The 20,991-nt window shown below is 41.5% G+C and overlaps 1 protein-coding gene across 1 annotated transcript in view; it reads left to right on the top strand.

Annotated features, from left to right (window-relative positions):
* The window catches only part of FRAS1 (Fraser extracellular matrix complex subunit 1), a 173,025-nt gene that overhangs the window by 68,365 nt on the left and 83,669 nt on the right, over positions 1-20,991 (top strand). The window contains exons 7-15 of the mRNA XM_026847900.1: positions 1,369-1,452; positions 2,088-2,189; positions 2,293-2,484; positions 6,684-6,773; positions 8,355-8,502; positions 10,808-10,951; positions 11,273-11,407; positions 18,797-18,940; positions 20,688-20,828. Coding sequence (XP_026703701.1) covers positions 1,369-1,452; positions 2,088-2,189; positions 2,293-2,484; positions 6,684-6,773; positions 8,355-8,502; positions 10,808-10,951; positions 11,273-11,407; positions 18,797-18,940; positions 20,688-20,828 — 1,180 coding nt within the window. The remainder of the gene's footprint in view (positions 1-1,368; positions 1,453-2,087; positions 2,190-2,292; positions 2,485-6,683; positions 6,774-8,354; positions 8,503-10,807; positions 10,952-11,272; positions 11,408-18,796; positions 18,941-20,687; positions 20,829-20,991) is intronic.

Genomic DNA, 20,991 nt, shown 5'->3' with positions numbered 1-20,991 from the left:
TAAATGGACTGATATTACCTGCTGACTGATTGCACTGATGTTTAATCAGCTAATCATTAGGATTTAATTTGTGGAAACAGAAACGGCTGTGGCGTTGCTGTGATGTATATGAGAATAATCAGCTGAGAGCATCCAAGTTAATGCAGCAGAAAGCCAGTTCTAATGCTGTTTCAAATATTTCCTACTAAGGTGCCCAGTGGAAGTGACATTAGCAGGACGTGCAAGGATCCTGTTCTGTTCTCAATCATACCTAATGTTTTCTTGCATATGCCTTTATCTCCATCACTTCCTTCATTCTTCACTCCTTGTCAAAAGTAAATACACAAATTCTCTCAGTATTAAACTCTCATCTTCAATCTTTCAGATGACTGTGCCCTTCCCTTGGTGCTGAGGGAGAAGAACTTCAGAAATGCTTGTTCATGCAGGAGTGCACCTGAATGTCCCTCCACATATCCTACCAAAATCCACCAAAGAATGCTTTTAGCTCTGCTGGGAAATCTGTCATTGATAATTTTTACACCAAGTCTTCCACTCTTTCTTTGAAAGTTAGTGGTTTGACCAACAAAGCAGATAAGATAATAGTGCTTGGCATTTCTATACTACTTTCAGTCCGCAAGTCAGTCTTCCAGTCATCCTGATGTGGCTGGAGGGAGGTGCTGGTAAACAATACTATTCCAAATCATTGGATGTACATGAAATTGTAGCAGGGGAACTACAAGACACATTTTGAATAGATGAAGTCGATGCATGTGGAAAGTGTTATATTGATTTGAAGTGTCAGTGACGTGAAAAACCTATTCCAATGCAATTTAAATCAGTCATGAAAAGGTTTAAATTAGAATAATCCAGTCTTAAAACTGTACAGACAGTTATGTTGTATAGGTTTAACTAAAATAGTGCAAATGCCTGAGAGAAGGCAATCATAAATTACACATTCAAAGCCTCAAAATGTGGAAGTACCAGGAAAAAAACCTCTCCTCCATCTCATGCTTTAGTACGCTTCTCCACATAGATTTACATAAACTTTTTTTCCTCTGTATACCTGGATATACATACTTTATCTCACGTGTGTGTGTGTGTGTGTGTGTGTGTGTCTTTATCTGCATCTATATACCTGTCTATGTATTTGGACCTCAGTTAACATCCAAAGAAGTCCATAAAAATGAGATGAAGGAAATATCTTTCTAGCTTTCTATACTGATCTCCTGCTGTGAAGACTGCCCCTAGATACTGGAGCCAAAATGAAGCCTTGAGTGGCTGTGGGTTATCACACAGATATTAAGTGCCTGGAATTCCAGGCAGTGATGCTGAGCCCCATGTTAACTGTTTATGCTCTTATTTTACTTGTCTCTCCTGCTTTCTGTTTAGGATGAAGTTATGGTTATGTCTCCTGGAAAATGCTGCCCAGAATGTGTCCCAAAGCCCTGTTCAGTGTCAGGAAGAGTGTACCAGGTAACATTTGACAAGCCACACCAAAATGCAGTTGTTCACAAGTTCTGGCACATCTCTCTTTCCCTTCTCCCTGACATCTGACTTTCTGCCAGCACTGATAGCTTGGTACAACCATTGCTTTTTTTCCTTTCTAGAAAGCCAGAAAAGTTGAAAGAAATTAGAACTTGGTAAGAATTCACTGGCAAGCAGAAAGGAAGTTTGCAGAGTGAAGCAATTTAGGCACTTTCTTTTCACACTTTTTTGAAGGAGGAAAGCTAGAAATCATTCGTGAAGGTCAAAGTATTTATAGCTTGCATTGTATCATCTGAAATTATTTTAATGCATTATTTAATGAATCTAAGTATGTGGGATTTTCTGTTGATGATTATGTTTTGCTAATAATAGAAGTTAAGGCCTTGCCAATGTCACTGTCTTACAATTAATCAGAAATACAGACCACAGTGTCATTTAGACCTCATACCTCTTCTTCCTGTTTGCTGATCATGTAGAGATAAGCATTTTTTAACAAAAATATATTATTGGATACAGACATACAGAAGGAGCCATCATATTCCATAAGCAGCACAGATTTCTGGAAAGAACTTGGTTATTTACAAAAAGTGTTTAACAATTGTATACATGTTCTTTTTGAACAGCATGGTGAACAGTGGAAAAAAAATATCTGCACTGCATGTGTATGTCACAGAGGAGAAGTCAGATGTCTGAGAGAGACCTGTGACACTATTACCTGTGAGAAGGTACTTAAAAATCATTCACCTCTGATACTCTGGCTGCACATATCACTGTGCCCATGCCAGTGGGTTCAGACAGTCCTGCTCAATGATTGCTGATGTTTTGTAGGGGGAGAACAAAGTGCAGCGTCCTGGGAAGTGTTGTCAGGAGTGTCTGTCTTCCAAAGGCAACTGCTTCTATGATGGCACTGTCAGGTACCACAGTGAGATGTGGAATAGTACTCGCTGTGACTTCTGCGTGTGTGATGAAGGGCAAGTCACTTGCCAGGAAGCAGAGTGTGCCAGAGTGAAGTGTGCCAAGGTAAGAAAGGTTTTCTTCTTTCAAGATGTGTCTGTCAAGTCTTGTCATTTTTTCCCCTCTCTTTTTCTTTTTTTCTTGACTTACATCTTGAGACCCTCAAAGAACCCGCCCTTCTCTTGGGGCTTGTTTTGTGCAATTACTTTGAAAACACCTCACAGGAAAGGAGAGTAAACTTTGGATTTTCCATTCAAGTTTGACTGGGCTTGCATTGTGAAACAAGCCAGTGTGAATCAGTGACTAATTTAACTTGGATTCCCTCCCATGCTATTCTCTGCCTGCTATAATGGAAGGTCAGATGCTCAGAGGTTTCACTGACCACCAGCTTTACCAGGAGCTGAGCATGGTGAGAGACATACGGGTCAGAGATAGTAAAAAGTTTAAGAAATGTTCCTTTTATCCTCATTCTGTATGCTACAGTGGGCTTCAGTAAGATAGTTGGATATGAAAGTCAGCGTTCCACTTATCTCCATTTTTTCCATGCCACTCTTGGCATGGAAGTGAAGTTGGTAAGTTCCCAGTGCTATTTACTCCAAAACTAACCCCTTTCCCCCAGGCTGTTCTACTTGCTCTATAGTGGATGCACAAAATGCATTAGATAGGGTTGAATGCTTCACACACAGACACACACACACATACAATTATGTTTTGAATTGCCTTTTTGCAGTGGGATAAGACTTCTGTGTTGTTTGTCACTGCATCAGCTGTTTTAATTGGTGGGCTACTATTTGCTTTATACCTACTACTTCACAGTGTCATAAAGAGAAGGGAAGGAACTGTAGCCTTCTGAGTTTTCTCTCTCAGTGGCAACGCTTTTTTGGCGCCTGCCTGTGTGCTAAATTTTGAGTAGCAGCACCCTTGTGTTGTGTCTGAAGTCCAGCCAAACTTTGGACATACTGGATTCACTGGATTAGATTGTTTTAATGAGTGCTCAAAAAAGTGAGAATCCACACACGGGGTCCCAAATGATGATCATGCAGAGAGGATGTATCTAGGAATAAAAGCGTATGCTTTTTCGACTGAGGTTGTGTCTTTTAAATAGCAAAAATGCATTGACCGAATAGCAAAAATGCATTGACCGTGGGACTCAAACTCATGTCGCTGCTGTACTAGTGCTGCTGACCTGAAACTACATGGAGAGATTTTACTGGGTGGAAAGTCATGGTTGTCATAAAATCTTGTGCACTTGCATCTGTTTCAGTTAGCTTCCTGCATGCTTATGTCTGTAAATTGGATCATTTACACTAATGATGATGGCATGCTGTCATGGCTCAGTAGGGAGAATTATTTAATATTCATGCTCGTATCTTGGGTACTGACAAAGAATCCATTATTCAGAAAAGCCAGGGATATTTTACAGAGTAATAGCTTGAGATGTTAACACGTAGGGTTCAAACCTGGGGGTTCAGAAATTATCACTCACGCAGCAATTTTTCAGACTCAGGCTCTCAAAGGTAACTACCCATGTGAATGCTCAAGTGGTATTATTTGTCAGAGTATGAACTGCTGCAATTTTTAATTGAATGAAATGTGATTGCTAGGAGGACAGAAGGAGGAAGACAGTGTCCTTTGTTGTAGACAAGAGTTATGGTCCCGTTTGATAGAAGATATTTGCCCAAGGATTTATTATTCTGCATGGCTTCCCTTAAGATAAACTAGCTTCCTCAAGCCATGTTCAGTCATAGTTTACCTCAGTAGTACAAGGTATGCATTAGTTAATTTCAGTAAAATATTTACTCAAAAAGCAAATAAAATATTTTCTTTTTCCTTTGCTTTGTTCTTTTTGAGTTGCAGGTCTGTTTTTTAGGCACCTGTATCAATAAATCAGAGCTGATGTGAAGCTAGGAGCATTTGAATTCATCTCTTCATTAAGGCACTATTAATTTTCTAGTCACATCATCCTATTTAAACTGTAATGAGGCCACAGATATGAACTGCAAATCCTAGACAGCTCGACAGAGTATAGCAGCATTACGTGAGGGTAGGGTAGGGGTTTAACTTACAAACTCTTTCAAACAAACCTGTCCAGCAACTGTCAAATGAAAGTGTCTATGGTGATTCTGACCTAATCTTCAAAAAGCCCTTTTCAGCAGGTTACTGATGAGCTAGGAATACAAGTTATGTGGCAGACTGCGTTAGCTATGGATGTTGAAGTGGATGCATTCAACCAAAACCATTCAAACTGTCAGAGCATCAAATAATCCTGCTGGAGCACTTGGCCAGCACCCCAGCTAAATAAGCACACTTGTGATGATGTTCAGGAGAGGATGGGTCATGGGTGCTAGCAGGGGATGCTGCAGCCTACCTGAGTAGGCTGGCGATGGAGTATTTATGCTAGCAGTCCTGCCAGCCCTAGAAACTACAGGATCAGTAAGAAAGAGTTTGCAGGGTGCAGTGTGACTTCTGTACAGCCAGCAAGCTGCAGAATTCTGTCTGATATTTAGAAGAAATGAAGCTAGGGTGTTGAGAGTTATGGATGGTGCATGCGGGTGTAGGTGTGTACGTGTTTGAGAGAGGTCGCATGAAACATTTTTTTCTCTTCTTGCCTCCCAGTCCATCACTGCCTTTTCATGTTCTCAACCTGGAATATGATGAATCTCTTTTCAGTAAAGCCACAAGTTATCTTACATAGCCTCTCCCTTTTCTGAGTCTTGGCAGAGCTGCATGGTTGCATTTTTTTGGCTAGGTGAGCCATTTTCTATGGCTAGTTGTTCTCAGTTTTCCTACAGTGTGTGTTTATATATGTATGTGGGGATGTGGGAAGGGGTGGGGAGTTTAATACATAGTAGTGACATGACATCCAACCACTGCCAATGGCATTCTGAAGTAATAAATTAAGAACAAAAATGTATAGAACCAGCAGAGAGAGATTTAGGCTGTGTGTGGTCCTTCAATGACTAAGAACCGTACTGTTTCTCCTCTGTCACCCATTCTCAGAAATGCGTGAGGGTTGCCAGATTGTGGCCTGGCTTAATTGTTCCACCTTGGTGAAACTAACAGTGACCGATGCTGTTATTGCCCTGTCTATGTCTAAAGTAATTCACATAGAGAAATTGGTGAGTGTGTTAGTGTGGCACAGTGAAAAATATCCTGGAGTGACTGCTGGAACAGATGCCCAGTCAGTGTAAATCAGCAAAGCTGTTTGGTAAACTTGGTGCTCAACCAAATTTTGTGAGCCATGGGAATAAAGCAGCAACATGCTGAAATGGAAACCGGTGTGAGCTATGTGGTTTCATTGGGTATGTGAGCCCCTCACAAACGTTTAACAAATGGTCACCACTTCTCTGTTTGTCACATGTAAGTAATCAGCCTGGTTGCAAAGCGAGGAAGATTATGCCCACTGATACTTGGGATGGATATTAACACTGACATTTAATGAGCATAGATTAAACAAGTACTTGGTGCAGATCAGCAACAAATCTAATTTAGTCATTAATTTGTAACTTTAATTTGTCTGTTTTCTGGCTAGTAGGTATTACCTTGCCTGTGTTTACAGTGAATGAGAATCTGGTCCAGAAAAGCTACTCAGGTCAGGAAATCACAGCTGTTTCTTTTGAGCTGTGTCCTGGTTCCCTAGGATAGAGTCTCCATCTTTTATAAATATTCAGTTTCCACTTGGGCACAAAAAGTTGTGACAGATTAGAGCACTTTATTCTCTTCTCCTGCTGCTAAACTTACATCTTCAAACCGAGGTTATTTAAGTGGATTCTGTAGAGTTGTACAGTTGTAACAAAGAACAGGTTTTTTCCATCTAGAATAAATAGAGCATGTGCTTTGAAATTCTCTTGGGGAAAAAAAGTTCAACAATCAAAATGAAGGTAAGATTCTATGCATTGAAATCATGACAGTGGTCCAGTAAAATCCTAGTGATCCACAGTAAGAATATGTTGTCCCTATTCTCTGTACTTGCAGTGGATTATACTGGGGGTGGGGGGGTGGTGTCTCTGCAGGATTTAGGGATGAAGTAATGGTCTTATCACTGAATTTCCTGGCCTTTTCTGAGGTTTGTTCTGCAAGTGCAGTATTTACTAAGCACATTTTTCAAACTGTACCTACAGAGATGAAGTAGGATAGAAAGAAGATAAGGTGAAATTAGATATTGAAGATTGCATTCCAAAGCAAGAGCTGTTCTGCCTCCGCATTCCACAGTGTTTTTGGTGGTGCTGATTCTGTTTGAATTGCTTCAACCTTTCTCTTCACAGAGTGAAAAATTAATTCACTTAGATGGGAAGTGCTGTCCTGAATGTATCTCAAGTAATAGTTACTGTGTTTACAACGAACATACCAAAGCTGTGAGTATCCTGGTACTTTAGAGAAAGTAATACTGAGTTCTGCTCATGACGATTTGGAGGAATTGGTTCTCCCTCTCCAGTTCTGAGAGGGATATTATTTGCAAGTGTGGCAGAAAAATAATCCATTAACATTGTCTGCAGATTGCTTTTACAATTTAGAGAACACACTTGTTGATAATGTGTGTATCTGCTGCAGAGTTTAAGTTTTTCTTTCCGTTGTGTGGTGTAATCAATCATTTCCCTTTAATATTTAATAAATGTACTCCTAGGTTTCCTGCACATCTCATGGAGTTAAAGATGCTTGACTTTAATCCTATCAAGTAGAAGTTACAGAGCTGGGGCAATGTATAGCTTTCTGCCTATGTATCCCACTGACTATAATTTTTACTGCAATAGGAATCTGTTATTTTATGAATATTTTCAAGGAACTTCCCTTCTGAAGTTAAACAGAAAGAAAACATTAAATATCTTTGTTCAAATATACCAGTAATGGACTTTTCATTGCTCTGACTGATGAGGACTGCACCTATTTGCTGCTGTTTGCCAACAGATGTAAGAAAAGGGAAGTTTAATACTGTTTTGATTTTTTTTAAATGCTTATTACTTCCCTTTCTTTCCTCAGATCTCTTTCTCTGACCCAAGTGAGGTAAAACATATTCAGGTGTCAGGTTTATTCCTGTTTGTGCTTTATCCCTTTAAGAGAGGAACTGGCACAAAAGCTTTATGGGCATTTAAAATGCTTGCTGTCTCTTTTCTGCCAATTGAGTTCCTCACATGGTGCCAGCAGAGCCTCAGCCACTAAGGGCAGCTTCGGTGGCCTTCTGAGCAGACCAAGGGATGCAGATCCTGGGAGGGGAGCACTGGATTCAAGATCCCTCCCCTCCATCAGCTGGTAAAAGTAGACAGGCATCAGGTGCAATGGGTAGTTTTGAAGAAAGCCGGTGATACCTCTTCACGTCTGTAGTGTTTTCACCAGTCCTTGGTGATGGAAAGCCAGGCAATAGAAGAGAGGAGTAGAGGAAAAAAAATGACGTGAAAGTTAGAAAGAGATGTAAAGCGTATCAAAAAGGTTGTGATGCAAAGACATAGATTCAGACAGATTGCAGGTATCTATCTGTTCAGATACAGAGCATATTCAAGCACTTGACTGGGCTGTGAAAAAGAAGTGGGCATGTGAGGCAGCAAAATTTGGAGACAGGAGAAAATGCTTTGAGTCAGAGAAGACTAAGGGAGTTAAAGAAGTCAAAAGGACTTACTGCTAGCTGAAAAACACCCTGCTTTGGAGGGAGTTCTGAGAAGGAGTGTGTTCAGGGGTTCATGGGCCAAGGACTCTTCTCAGTAGGTGCTTTGCAGGCAGCCTTATTCTAGAAAGACAAAGAGGGCAAGAGGGTTAATGGTACAGAGCTGTGCTGTCCCCTGTCAGCAGGCCTCAGTGCTGAAACAATCCCAGAAATGTTTAATTTACTACTAGCTCTGATATAGCCTTGCAATTTACCCAGAGATTTCCAGGCACGGCAAAACCACTTTGTGCAAAGGCTCTCCTTCACTACTCATGCTGGCCATTCGGTGTTTCTTGTGCAGAACGGAGAGAAATGGGAAGAAGGGCCATGCGGAGAATGCGAATGCCGGGACGCAGAGGTGACCTGCTTCCAGCGCTCCTGCCCGCCCTGCCCGCTGGGTAGCCTGGCTGTTGTGGCAAAAGGTGACTGCTGCCCACACTGCCAGCCAGGTACAGACACAGCATCAACCGTTTCTTACTGTCACTCATCTTGAATGGGAGCATGTGTGTCGCAGACACCTCTGGTACCCCTAGGGATTGTTCTGACATCCCTGCCACCCTCACTTCCTCAGTACTGGTCTGATTTGAATTTTGACTTGTCTTTAGTTTTCAGTTGCTAATTAACTGGTTTCCATATAATTAAATTAGGGCTCTTAGAGAGGTTTAGGGCTCCATCCAAAGGCCCCCACTGACTTCCCCTGATTTAAATGATAGCTTCTTTTGGCAAAAGAGTTTCTCCTTTGGGGGTGGTATTTTGGAAATGTTTTGTCTTTCTTTTTTCTTCAATATGAGTTCTATAAGGCAGGAGACTGCTCCTTTCTGAATCCTAGCATGAGTTTTGGAGTTTATGGGCTCCTAATTATTTCTTGGGCATGGGAACAAGAAAGAACTTGCTTACACTGTTATGCCACAAGCTCACCTGGGGCTGAAGGGCTGACAGTTAATAACAATTTGGAAAAATTAGCCTTAGCTTATATGTTAATTTTGCATATAAATTCATTTTTCTCCAGGATATTGTCATTCTCCTTGATTTACATTTCATAGTAGGCTTTAGCTGTGGTTACCTGATGTTTCATGTTGGTAGCTCTTCTTGTTGCATTCATATAACTTTGGTTTTACCAGAGTGCTCCAGTTCATGTTTTATCTCAGTAAAGAGAAAATAGCTTCACACTGTAATTATGCTGTCATTTGCAGGAGTGCCTTGGCACATTTGCCATACTAATGTTTTAAAGCTTGTTATTTACTGCATGCTAATAAAAATGCAAAGCACTACAAATTGAAAAGTGAGGAAAATGGGTTTTGGACAGTTCAGATAAAATTTTCCTGGATTTTCAAAATGGAAACAGCATCTGCACAAGCTTCTAAAGAGGGGACAGATTATAAAGTGCTCTCAGGACCCCTCTGTACTCCTTCTTATCAAGAAGTGCCACTGTGTACTGGTTGCCCTTGAAAATCTGGCCTCTTCATTTAGCTTCCATAATGGTAGCATTTTGGAAAACACAGGGTTTTGAAGTCATGGTATTAGACATACAGAGCCAAACTTTCATTTTTTGTGTCCTAAAGGTAATTGGAAATTTCCTTTACTGAAGCCTGCTGCTTTCCCTTTGTCTTTTTCTGGTTTGTATTGGATGGGATGAGAAACAAATGCAAAATTCTAGCCTGCTGCAGTTCAATCTGTGAGTCTACAGCATCAGTCCCTAATGCATCTGCTTCGTTAAACCCAGTAAAAATTTATTGCTGCTTCTCACAGATGTGCTGGGGGAAGCAGGCAGAGAAAACCCATTCATTCTCAGCCAGTGTAAAGCATATAGCCCTAAGCATAGCTGTATTTATGTTATAACCAGCAAATATACCCTCTCACTGAGAACATTTGGGTTGGAGCGGTGAGAATTTTTTTGTACCTAGAGGAAAACTGTCTGTTCTGTACCACTCTAAGTAGACGGTTCATTGTCTGACTGGAAGGATGAGGCTACATATACCTTTGGAAAGCTTTTGGAAAGAAATGGATAGAGACAGAGCCTCCTATTCATTTCTTCTTTTCATTGCTGTGCATTCTTTGTTACCTTCTATATGTCTTCTGTAGTTCAATTCCTGATTCTTTCCTTAGGTACATCTCCTGGGAAACTTGCAGGTTATTTAGCATAACTGAAGGAGAGTTTTCAGTACTGGGATACTTTTTGCTGACTTTTCAGGGCAGTGTTTCTTCCAACAAGCAAAAGTATCTCAGTAGTAAAGCAAAAGTAGTCGTTCTTTTGGCCTCTGTAGAGGGAGCAGCCACGCCATTTGAGAAAGCAGCTGTGGTGAGGAAATGCTTGCTACAGTGCTGTGACATAAAGCTTTTGACTGGAGAGGGAGTGATCTGCCACCTGTACTCTGAGCTGGCATAGATGGTCTTGACTTATTGAAGGATTTGACTGAAGGAAACTCAAATTCAGGTTGGTTTTGACCATTAATTACTGATGGCTTACAGTTTTTACTGCTGAGAAAACCATGTGGACAATGAATATCCTTTTTATCAAAAGTCTAGAAAATCCGAGTCTGTGTAATAACTTTTCACATACTAGAATACAGCAATATAATATTTACCCCTTTCATGCAATCTTGGAAAAAAAACAACTCCAAAACTAACACGCCTTGAACCACCAATAGAAATAAGTAATGAATTTCACTTTGATTTTGGAGTATGCATTGTTTTGTGTCTTCCTAATTGAAAACACTGCTGATAGTTTTTACCTGTGTCTTTTCTTTGTGCCAGCTGAGTGCCACCCAGACTGTTTGACCTGCTCTCAGTCCTTCGATCACTGTAACGCCTGCCGAGATGCAAGGAGGCAGCTGCAGAATGGGCGGTGCGTGGAGACATGTGAGACTGGCTTCTACCAGGATGGGGGGATTTGCTTAGGTAATTTCTGCAAGGGGTTATACCCTGTCAGATGACTGTCTTCTCTGTGCCTTGCTGTGCTTTTGTTTGCAAGATCCCACAGGCTTATTATAAAGAGATGGCCGGGCTTTGTTTGGAAAAGCATTCAGGCACATACTGAATAGTAACCCTGGGATTAAGACTTCAGGAGGTTTCAGGTGGAGGCCCTTGAAAAGTGAAAATTCTCAAACTCTTTTGCCAGAATGAGGCAAAATCATCTCCTTTTATCAGAGCAGAGGAATCTTGCTACATCAAGACATATAGGATTAATACATCTTTCTTTTTTATTCTTTGTCTTGGAAGCCTGCAATGAAACATGCTCAGCTTGTACCAGTGGATTTGTGTGCTCCTCGTGCCAGACATCCCTGCTAATGAAGAATGGGCAATGTGTGTCTTCGTGTGGGAAGGGATACTTTCAGGATCTGCTCCTCTGCACAGGTAACTCAGGGCAAAAAGACTGCAATGCTTTGTAGTAGCAAAACAGCAGACAGAAACTCTACCCGAGCTATTAGATATACTCTCTGTTGAGGGATCTGCTGTTGACATAGGTGTTAATGTTCACCCTAGAGTAAATGAAAAGAGTGAACAGAGGAACTAAGTCACACAGCGTAAAATTGATTACTGGTTGGGGAAATATTCATTAAAATTCCTCAGCGGATATGTTCTGTTGGAATAAAACACTCTTGCTTTTGAACACTGCATTTTTTCACCCTCGCCCTCTTTCAATTCAGAATTTTCTTTTGGAAATGTAACTCTGGTTTTTATTGTGTTAAGGGTTCAGAACAGGTTGTATGCACTAATTTTACTAAAGATAAAACACCTTGAGGCATGCCTGGCAGCCTGATCTGTGGGAGTTTTCTTTTAGTTCAGTGCAGGCTAACTGCAGCTGCTAATGCCAGACTTTTCAGGAGACAGTACTTAGAAGTGCATAAAAAATTGCTTGGAGGGATAGAGGATTGACAGATCTTGGAAAACTGCACAGAAAATACTTCTTGGAAGACTTTTTTGCTTCATTTTGCCAGTCATTTCTTTAATGTGGTGCATTCTTCTTGAAAGTTGATTGGACTAACTGTTCTCAGGAGACATATTTACAAAAAATTAGTAATTCTATAAAACATTGGGATGTGTCTAAACCCTCTATCTTAGCAATTGGAAGGCCGAGAATAAGATTAGGAAGTTACAGTCTTCTCTTTGATGGAACTATGATAGTGCTTTTATGAGCTTTCCCCGCTCCTCTGAATTACTTGTACTTTTCCAAGACTGTAAGACAGCTGCTTTTTCATCATGACAGTTTAATTGTTTTCTCTAAAGTTAACACTTTTCTCCTCTTGATATTGGCCTTTTTAGAAGGATTCTAATTATTTCTGCAGCTCTAATTCAGCAAAGGGGTGGAGCACATGCTTAACTTCTTGAGCCTTCACTTAAATTTCTTTGGAACTAGCCCTCCTGCTTAAAATTAAATACAGGTTTTGGCAGATTTCAGAGGAAGGCACTTTAGATTGTCCAGCTTTCTTTTCTGAAGTGGTTTGCCTTCATGGCTTCAGAGCTGACCATTTATTTCAGGTTTGAAAGTCTGAAAAAACCTCTGTCTCCAGCAGCAACTATAGACTAGGGCCCCATTGTGCACGTATAAATAGAAAAGAGAGACCCAGTCCAAAAGAATTTATAGACCTAAGTATCACATAATCTTATACTTCATTTAGTTTTATTTTACCATTTCCTTTCCACCTGCTCCTAGTGTTTTAATTGGCAGTGCCCATGTACTGCTGAAGCAGTAGGGAAAGGCTAATGTTTCATTTTATTACTGGCTTGTAGATTACTGATTGTACATTCCATCCAAATTTACAGTCACGCATGCTTGTAGCTGAAAGTTGCTGGGAAAATTTGTTCCTATTTCCTCAAGGGAATTAAACCAATTTGCTTTAGTTCTGCCTGGCTGCATTTTCTGCATAAAGTCAAACCAGTGGAGAAAGTCTTAAATTTCAGATACAGTCCATAATTCATTGCCATTCACTCTTTCTTTGTATCCTTTTTATTTTTACAAATCTCTAATCTGATTTTCCAGATGAGCTTTAGACTGTTCAGAAATATTTTTCTCATAATGGTTTTAACATCTACAATAAGCGTGTTCCAAAATCACAGAATGTATGAACTAGACTGTGTTAATTGCTATAGTTCCAGTAAACTCCCTCTTGAGAAATTTGCTCTGGAGATGAAAAAGACCTGTAGAACTAGGTTTCTTACTCCATCCTCTTGTCTGCATTGTAAAACACAGTGAATTAGTCTTTCCTTTTGTTTATGTTTTATAACATCTGGTCTAATTGAATCTATTTTGAATTTTGGAATACAGTTGTTTGATCTCTGCCCTGTATTTTAATCTTACACCAGGGTTGTTCCCTGCCCCATTCCTCCACCTGCTTCTGTAAAGTATTAATACCATTAAGAGAAAATACAGTTGAGAATACAGTTTGTATCAGGCTTAGAGCAGAGTGGTAGATGAAGTCTTCCTTGTCAGAAAATGGCTGTGGAAACAGTTAAGAAAACCCCCACCAAAGATAAAGGAAAGCAAAAATAAAAGATGTCTGCCTGGTAGAACAGAGGGGTTTGAAGGACTTGCAGTGTTCAGTGCTCTCACTGCATTTTTCTAACTTAATTATTTATGTTTTCAAGATTATTCAAATGCCTAGGCAGAACTCAAGTGTTTCTGCTTTGAGCTCCCAAAATGCGAATGTCGAAATGTGTAACTTGACATTAAGAGACCCAGCTCACTCAGTAGCAAAATACTTGGATTTTTATTCATGACTGTTGTTTTTTCTCTGCCGTATCTGTCTGTGGGGTCTTACCTTGAGATAAACGACTGAATATGACTAAGCTGAGCTTGCCCAGCTCACAGTGAGGAGGGCAGTTTAGGAGTGGTTAATGGTACCACACAGCACTGAGCAGTCAGACTGCATCTGTGCTTTCCCGAAGCCAAGCAGTGACTTCTTACTGTTCTTGCTGGGATGCCATTTGCATTAGCCCTCCTGCTGTCATCAAACCTGGGAATGTTGTACCTGCACTGATGCAGATAAGAGACCGTTTGGTGAGTGGATCTTTAATTGATTCTCTGACTTACTGTCTATCATGAAAAACAGAAACATCACTTTGCAGGACCTCTCATCTGCTAAAAGCCTGGGCTTGTGTCACTTCTATGAGACTCCTACATTACACCCCTGCAACTCCTGAGGAAGAGAGCAGAGAAAATGACCTGTTGGCTCAGGAGCCACTGGAGTGCTCTTGCTTTAAGCAAGAATCGAGACCTTGGAAGTTTTGTCTGTTTAACATTGATTTTCTGGAAAGACATGTTACTGCAGCTTAATGAATACCATCATGTCAGCTGAGGCAAAGTAATTGCACGATCTATTGAAACTGAAAGGGCAACTATATTCTTTTGAACACCGTTCCTTCAGTGGCAGTGTCTGGTTAAGCTGCAGTGTCTTGCATAAAGTCCAGTGTCCACACTGAAGGGAGGAGGCAATGCAAAACAGACCCTACAAATCTAAACTGAAAATAGGCAGGAAGGGTGAAAACAGTTTCCTGGTGCTGCAGTCACTTCTGTTGATTTATTTTCACATAGCCACCTAGTTGCTGTAGGCAAAGATGTTTTAGCTGACAGTGGCTCATTGAATGCTTTCTTTTTTTTCCCTGCTTTTTCAGTGGAGTTGGTGACTGGCTGTTTCGGTGAAGAACAACTGTTGGGTGTGGCAGTAATCCAGTACTGAAAGAGCCAAAACTTCTGCAGGCAGGGTGTGTGTGAGTGTGTATAAACACAAGGCAGGAATGGGTTGGGGCTGTTGTTCAACTGCGTGGAGCCCAGGTCCTACAGGCTGGGGGTCCACTGCTTACAACTCCAGCTACAATTGTAACATCTGATAGCAAACGGAGTGGAGATATTGGCTGGGATTTAGTAGCTGCTGGACTTGTGACAGAAAAGTCCTCAAGACCTGTGAAAATAAATTGCCTGTGCCTGTCACTGCAAGCACAGGAAGTGAAGGATTGTATCTGTAGGAGCATGAATCAGACTGTGCGTGTTTGTCATCTGGAGACTGGCAGCTGATAACTCCTGGAGGTGCGTGCCACCTCGCATACAGAAATGGCTGTGTCAGAGGAGTGTGAGGAGCCTGTTCCTGAGGGTAGATTGCATAGCAGAGCTAACGATTGGAGCAGCACATCAGAGCTGAGTCTCTTGTTGCAAGCATTTTTTTGTTGTTGTTGGCCCACCTGAAGAAATTGTTACCAATCCTGTACTTTGAGTCGTTTGCACTGCTTCCAAATGCTACATATGGTGGTCTTTATAAAAATCGTGTTGCATTCTTTCTCCTTCCTTTCTTCCAAACGTCATTATTTAGATCCCTCCCTTTCTGTCCCTTTCTGTCTCAGAGAGGCAATTTGGGCCTGGTCTCTGCCTGGTAGCTTTGAGTCCAGAGGATCTGTTTCATACCAGTTTGCCAAATTCACTGCAGCTTCTCAGAAGGTCTGATGACCTCTGGTAGGTTGTACTTCATCTTTAATTCTCTCAGTGTAGCCTTTCCATAGCTGAGATACCACAGAAGTCACCCCCCCCTCTAAAACAATACACAATTTTAACATAACAGCTGCCTCACTAGAAGACTTGAGAGCACTGTGATACCCAGGAGTGGATTTGCAGGATCTTAGCCAAGGGCCAGTGAGAGCCAACTGAGAACTGGAAAGAGGAAGTGAAGATCTTAATCTCCTCCAGCCTGCAGACTGTGCAGGTTTGTATGATTACCAGGCTTGAGTATAGACATTACAGGTTTCCCCACTAGCATTATGGCCCTGGGAGTGCTCTTAGCCCACCTTGTCTAAAACACCCACCCTTCTTGTCTCACTCCCTTTCTTGGTAGCTGTGTTTAGAGTAACATTTGTGGTGAGTTTCTTTTGGCAGCAGAGAACTGGGGAGTGGGCTGGGCTGGCCTATCTGCTGCTGTTAGCCCTACAGCCATATGTCCATAGAAAGGCTTAAGAGAGCCAGAGTCAGCAGGTATTGTTTATGGTAGACTTACATCCAGCAAAATGTGTGGCGCTGGTGGTAGGTGAAGTCATTATTTTGACCTACACAGAGGGACAGCTTGAGGCACTGCTTGAGAGAAAAGCCTGAAGTGAGGATGTGCTTGGGAGCACTTGGTTTAGTGCAGGCAGCGAACAGTGTGTGGTGGGAGCCAAAGCACATTTGCCCAACTGACCTGGCTTTCATCAAAAGTGCATTTTTAATACAGTTGTATGCAAGGCTGCCTGTTTTAAAACAGAATCTGGAGGCCAGGCTGCCAGGAGAGAGGTGTCTCTTGGAGAGGAGTAACATCTCTGGAGATGACTTGAGAACTTTGCGAGTAACTGGATATGTTCAGATGTGTTAACATGTTGAGGCAGGTTAACAGTGAGGGGGGTCAAACTGTGGGAAGTCTGTAATTAGAGGATCCAAGTCCTGGTGTCCACTCTTTCAAAAAGATGTTGGAAGTTAGATTGAGCTCAGAGAGGAGCAAAACACTCACAGCTGGAAGGTGAAGTGAGGACATTTCAGTACTTAGGAATTTACAGCATGAGCTCGTACTCTGCATTTAACTTTCGAGTGTAGACGTGCCCTGAGAATCATTGAAGCTGGAATGAGATGCAGCTTTTTAACAGCGAGGGAAATTATTGACTGGAGCAGAAAAGTGTGCACAATCTTTATCTTGGGATGGGATGTTTGGTATTTATCGTGTTGTGATTCAGCCACAATTAGATTGATACTGATGATGGCACTTGCTGTAGGAGTCGGAGGGGATACGGGATGCCTAGTGTCCTTATGAGACACTGGTCACATAGGAGTGTTAGGAACTGGAAAAGCCACAGCATTCTGTAGAGATCTAGAATAAGGGGGGTGGGAGGAAAGATGCAGGTGATAAGGAGGAAAGCAAACAGCTAGTTACAAGGCAACAGGAGAAGACAAGAAAAGGGAAAAATAAACAGAGGTGAAAATGTGGAGAAGGAACATCCAGAATATCAAAGGACCATGTGCTGGGCATGAACTCAATTGTCCCATGTCTTGGCCCCCTAAACACTCTCTGTTCTAATCCCACGCATGTCATGTCATGTCTCGTGTGTTTCAGTTCCCCTCCGTATGAGATGGAGATGATAACACTTCCCTGCCTTGGGGAGCAGTGAGATCCATTAAGACCGGGTGTTTATCTTCTTCTGTGCAGTATGACTCATATAAGCACACAGATACTCCATCTTATTAATTAACAAACCCAAGAGCAACTGCGGCCTCAAGCAGACAGAAGAAACATAGAAACCATGCAAAACAGGAGTAAGATGGGCATAGTGGTGATCACTGGCTTGCTGTAAATTTAGGCTACCCAGATTGCAAACACTTTTGTCTGTCACTTAGAGGGGTTGTTTTGGCAGGAAGGTGTTTGCTTTTGTCACTGTTCTGTATGTAAATATGCTCTTAGTTATGTGGATGAGTTGCTGCTGTTTGCACTGGTTCCTGTGTTACACTGAGACTGCTCACAAATGAGTTTTTCTTGGGTGGCTGCAACTTTAGATGTGTCTGCAGATACAGGGCAAATGTCAAAAAGTTCTGTTTTCTCCCACCTGCTGTGGTCTCAGAGTGCAAGCTTGTACCTGCGTTTTTGTGATTTAAGAACATCTTTGGAACATATTTGGGTGTAATCGAGAAAAAAATCTAATAGCTAAAAGAACTGTAATTTGCACAGTTCCTGCAAGCACTGGTAGCACAGGATTTAACGTGAGTCTGCGTCACAAATTTTATAAACGGTAACCATACTGGGCTGAAGTTCCCCCGCAGCTGAACTTGTACAGTTTCAAATAAGGTGGCTTGTTCAACAGCTGTTTAAGAGGCAGAATTGATCTCTATGCAGTTAGAATTGTCAGAATCATCATGCTTGAAGATCACTCTGTTCTACCTATGTGTTCCTGTACCCAGATGCCACAGAGAGGGCATGTATACTGCCTGCATGCAGGAATGTGGTATACTTCAGGATTATCTGAAACATTACTGTGTCCCAACCATGATACATGGCTCACCCAGAGGAAGAAGTAGCTGTTAACTCAGTGAGGGAATGTCCCTTCTCTTCTGCAGTGTCAAGGAAAAGATATGCAGTGCCCGCTGTACTGGACCTGGGACCCACTGCCCACCTTTCCCCTGGAATTATTCAGTCAGAGTACTTGAGGATTTCTGCCCCTTTTGAACAGATCAGCCAAAAGCCAGAAGTCAGTTTCTTCTGCACCGGTGCAGAGTCCTGGAAGGGCAGAAGGAGCTGTTTCTAGGAGTAGGCTGTCTTGGTTTTAATTTTGCAGGTTCTTGACCGCAGCTCTGCAGTCTAATTCTGTGTTTATATGTGGAGCTGGGTTAATGTCAGTAGTCACTGCAAGGATCTAATTGCAGCTCTGTTTTTCAAGTAGTGTTTGATGGGATATCTTCCCGTTTCCATATCTGCTTGTACAGCCCCTAGCACCAAGATGAAAGTGTTACCAACTCTCCTCCTAGTCTGATTACAGCTACAGAAACTGCTCTGATGTATACTGCATGTCATATAGCACTTACAAAACGAATCTGTAAATTGTACCCCTTAGAATGGCTTGGATGAAAGATACTAACACAAGAAGAGCAGTGGGGTTTTTTGTTTTCTTTTCCTTTTCTGAAGCTGTGAATGCCTCTGAGTTTAAGGAACAAAACCCCAAAAAGTTAATTATTGCAATCTCTTCATTTTAAAGAGATGATTGGAAGTTGATAGTTCGTTAATCCTGCACCTTTCTTTCCTGCAGCTTGTCATGAGTCCTGTTCCTCGTGCTGGGGTCCTGCTGAGAACAATTGTTTGTCCTGCAAAGACACATCACGTGTGCTAAAAGCAGGGCTCTGTATGGCCAGCTGTGGACAGGGATTTTATACAAAGGATGGAATCTGCAGCGGTAAATACCTGTTTTCTTCTCCAGTTGCAAGAAGTTTGAGAAATGCTCTGCAAAAAAGGAATCAATATTTCATTTAGCTGTGAAGCAGCTGTGATTTTATTCATGTCTAAGAAGCCAGATGCACCTTGTGCATAGATATCGGATGAGGAAAGCTGCTGTTTGTTTGTAAGATTAAATTCATTTAAGCTAATCAGATGCTGAAAGGTTTAAGCTTTTTTCCCTCACTGAACAGCTTGAAAGACTGAGCTGTTTCTGAGGGCTTGACAAATGCATTTGTCTGCAGAAAGAAAAATGGCCTTTACCATCAGGTTTCTGTAAATTTGATTATAATTCAGCATCACAGTAACTAATACCTGCACAACAGATGAGACTTGGGAGCTGGGAAGGTTTACTGAGAAAAGGGGAAGAGATGACTAGAGGGAATTAAAAGACCTAAGTCAAACAGATCACGAAGGGGAAAAAAAAATCTCAAATAAATAAAGAATGTAAAATTTGCCACAACCATTCAGGTCAAGTCTGGGGTTTTGCTGGCAGCCACCTCCAGCTGCTTTGAAGGACTGTCCAGCGTAGTAGAAATGATGCAGGGATTGTCTGTCTTTATGCAGGTCTGTCTGAGCCACAGCTAGCTAGAGAGGCCTTAAAACCTGGAGCATGTTGACAAAATCGTTGCTATTCTGGCCACTTCTGGATTAATTTTACTTTGACCAGGTTCCCCTTCAGTTTGGTTGATGTCTATACCAGTAAATTTTACTCACTTGTGTTTTGAAGCGTGCAGGCTTGAAATCTTACATCTACAGCTGAAAATCATGTAAGCTCAAAAGGAAGTTTAACTTAGTTGCAGCTTGGCCATAATTTTGATTTTTATTGCCAGTGATAAAACTGCACAGCTGTCCCTCACAACCTCCAGGATTCAGACGTTTCATCTTCTACCAAAACCATGCATTTTGATACCCAACTGGGGAGCTGTAAGCTGTTTCAGAGAGAGGCTGGCTGACTGGTGGAAAGAACCAAATATTGGTTAAGTAAAATGCTTGGCCTTTCTGCATATACAGCAGCAGTAGTGCTACTGACTTGGGAAAGCCAGAGTTTCATAGTGCTCTTAGGCAACAGGTCAGGTCAGTTAACTTCGGAACTGACTGCCTGAGAGAATATAGACCACAGGAATTGATAAGAAACATTATCATGCTTGATTTTAGATGCATTTTCATGCTTAAAACTTTGACTTGAAGAAAAGGGAGTGGATGAATTACTCTTTTTTTTAACAACATTTCCCCCATCTTTTACTTTCTGAACTGTCTGTTAACTGATGCTTGTTGCACAAAGGTATATAAAGATTAATGAGATGGTTTTCATACATAACATTGTTCAGAATGGTGTACCCTGTTCACAGGCTGTTGGTGAACAGAAAAAACATACTACATTACCTGAAAGGGGTTGTGTCAGGAGTGGAGGGAGTGCTGGTGTTAGACCCATTTCAAGTATTTGTACTTACTCAAGAATCCTAGACGAGATACAGGTCAGTGAATACCCATCTGCACTCAGACGTCTACCTCCGTGAAAGTCACTACTTACTCTAGGGAAATGTGAAAGGTTACTTGGGCTGGAGAGGAGTGTTAAAAGATGCCTTTCTGACTAAGAGAGAAGACATGGTTTGGCTTCCTTTATTTTATCTCTGTGGCCAGATTGATGGCTTTGTTGGTCTTTGCTGATTGAGCGCGTTTTGATAATGAGCTGTTGTCTTTGGCAGCTTGTGACCAGTTCTGCGAAACGTGCTATTCAGACCAACCCAGGTGTTTGACCTGCGCTTCAGATAAGTTGTTACATGATGGGAAGTGCATTTCAGAGTGCCCAGACGGGTATTTCCCAAGTAGCAATGGGAGATGCAGAGGTAAGAGGCATATTTGCATAACCTTTTCTAAGGCTCTCAAGACACCCTCCACATGTTGTCTTTTCCCTGGAAGTTTATCTGTGGGGAGGGAATGTTAAGAGGACAGAAGTACGAATGGAAACAGGGAAATTTAATTTTTTGTTTTCTTTGGTTCACTTGTGAT

This window comes from Athene cunicularia (genome assembly GCF_003259725.1).
Source record: "Athene cunicularia isolate RWA chromosome 4 unlocalized genomic scaffold, athCun1 chr4_part2, whole genome shotgun sequence".
NCBI classification, from domain to species: domain Eukaryota; kingdom Metazoa; phylum Chordata; class Aves; order Strigiformes; family Strigidae; genus Athene; species Athene cunicularia.
This window is presented reverse-complemented; position numbering and strand designations above follow the sequence as displayed.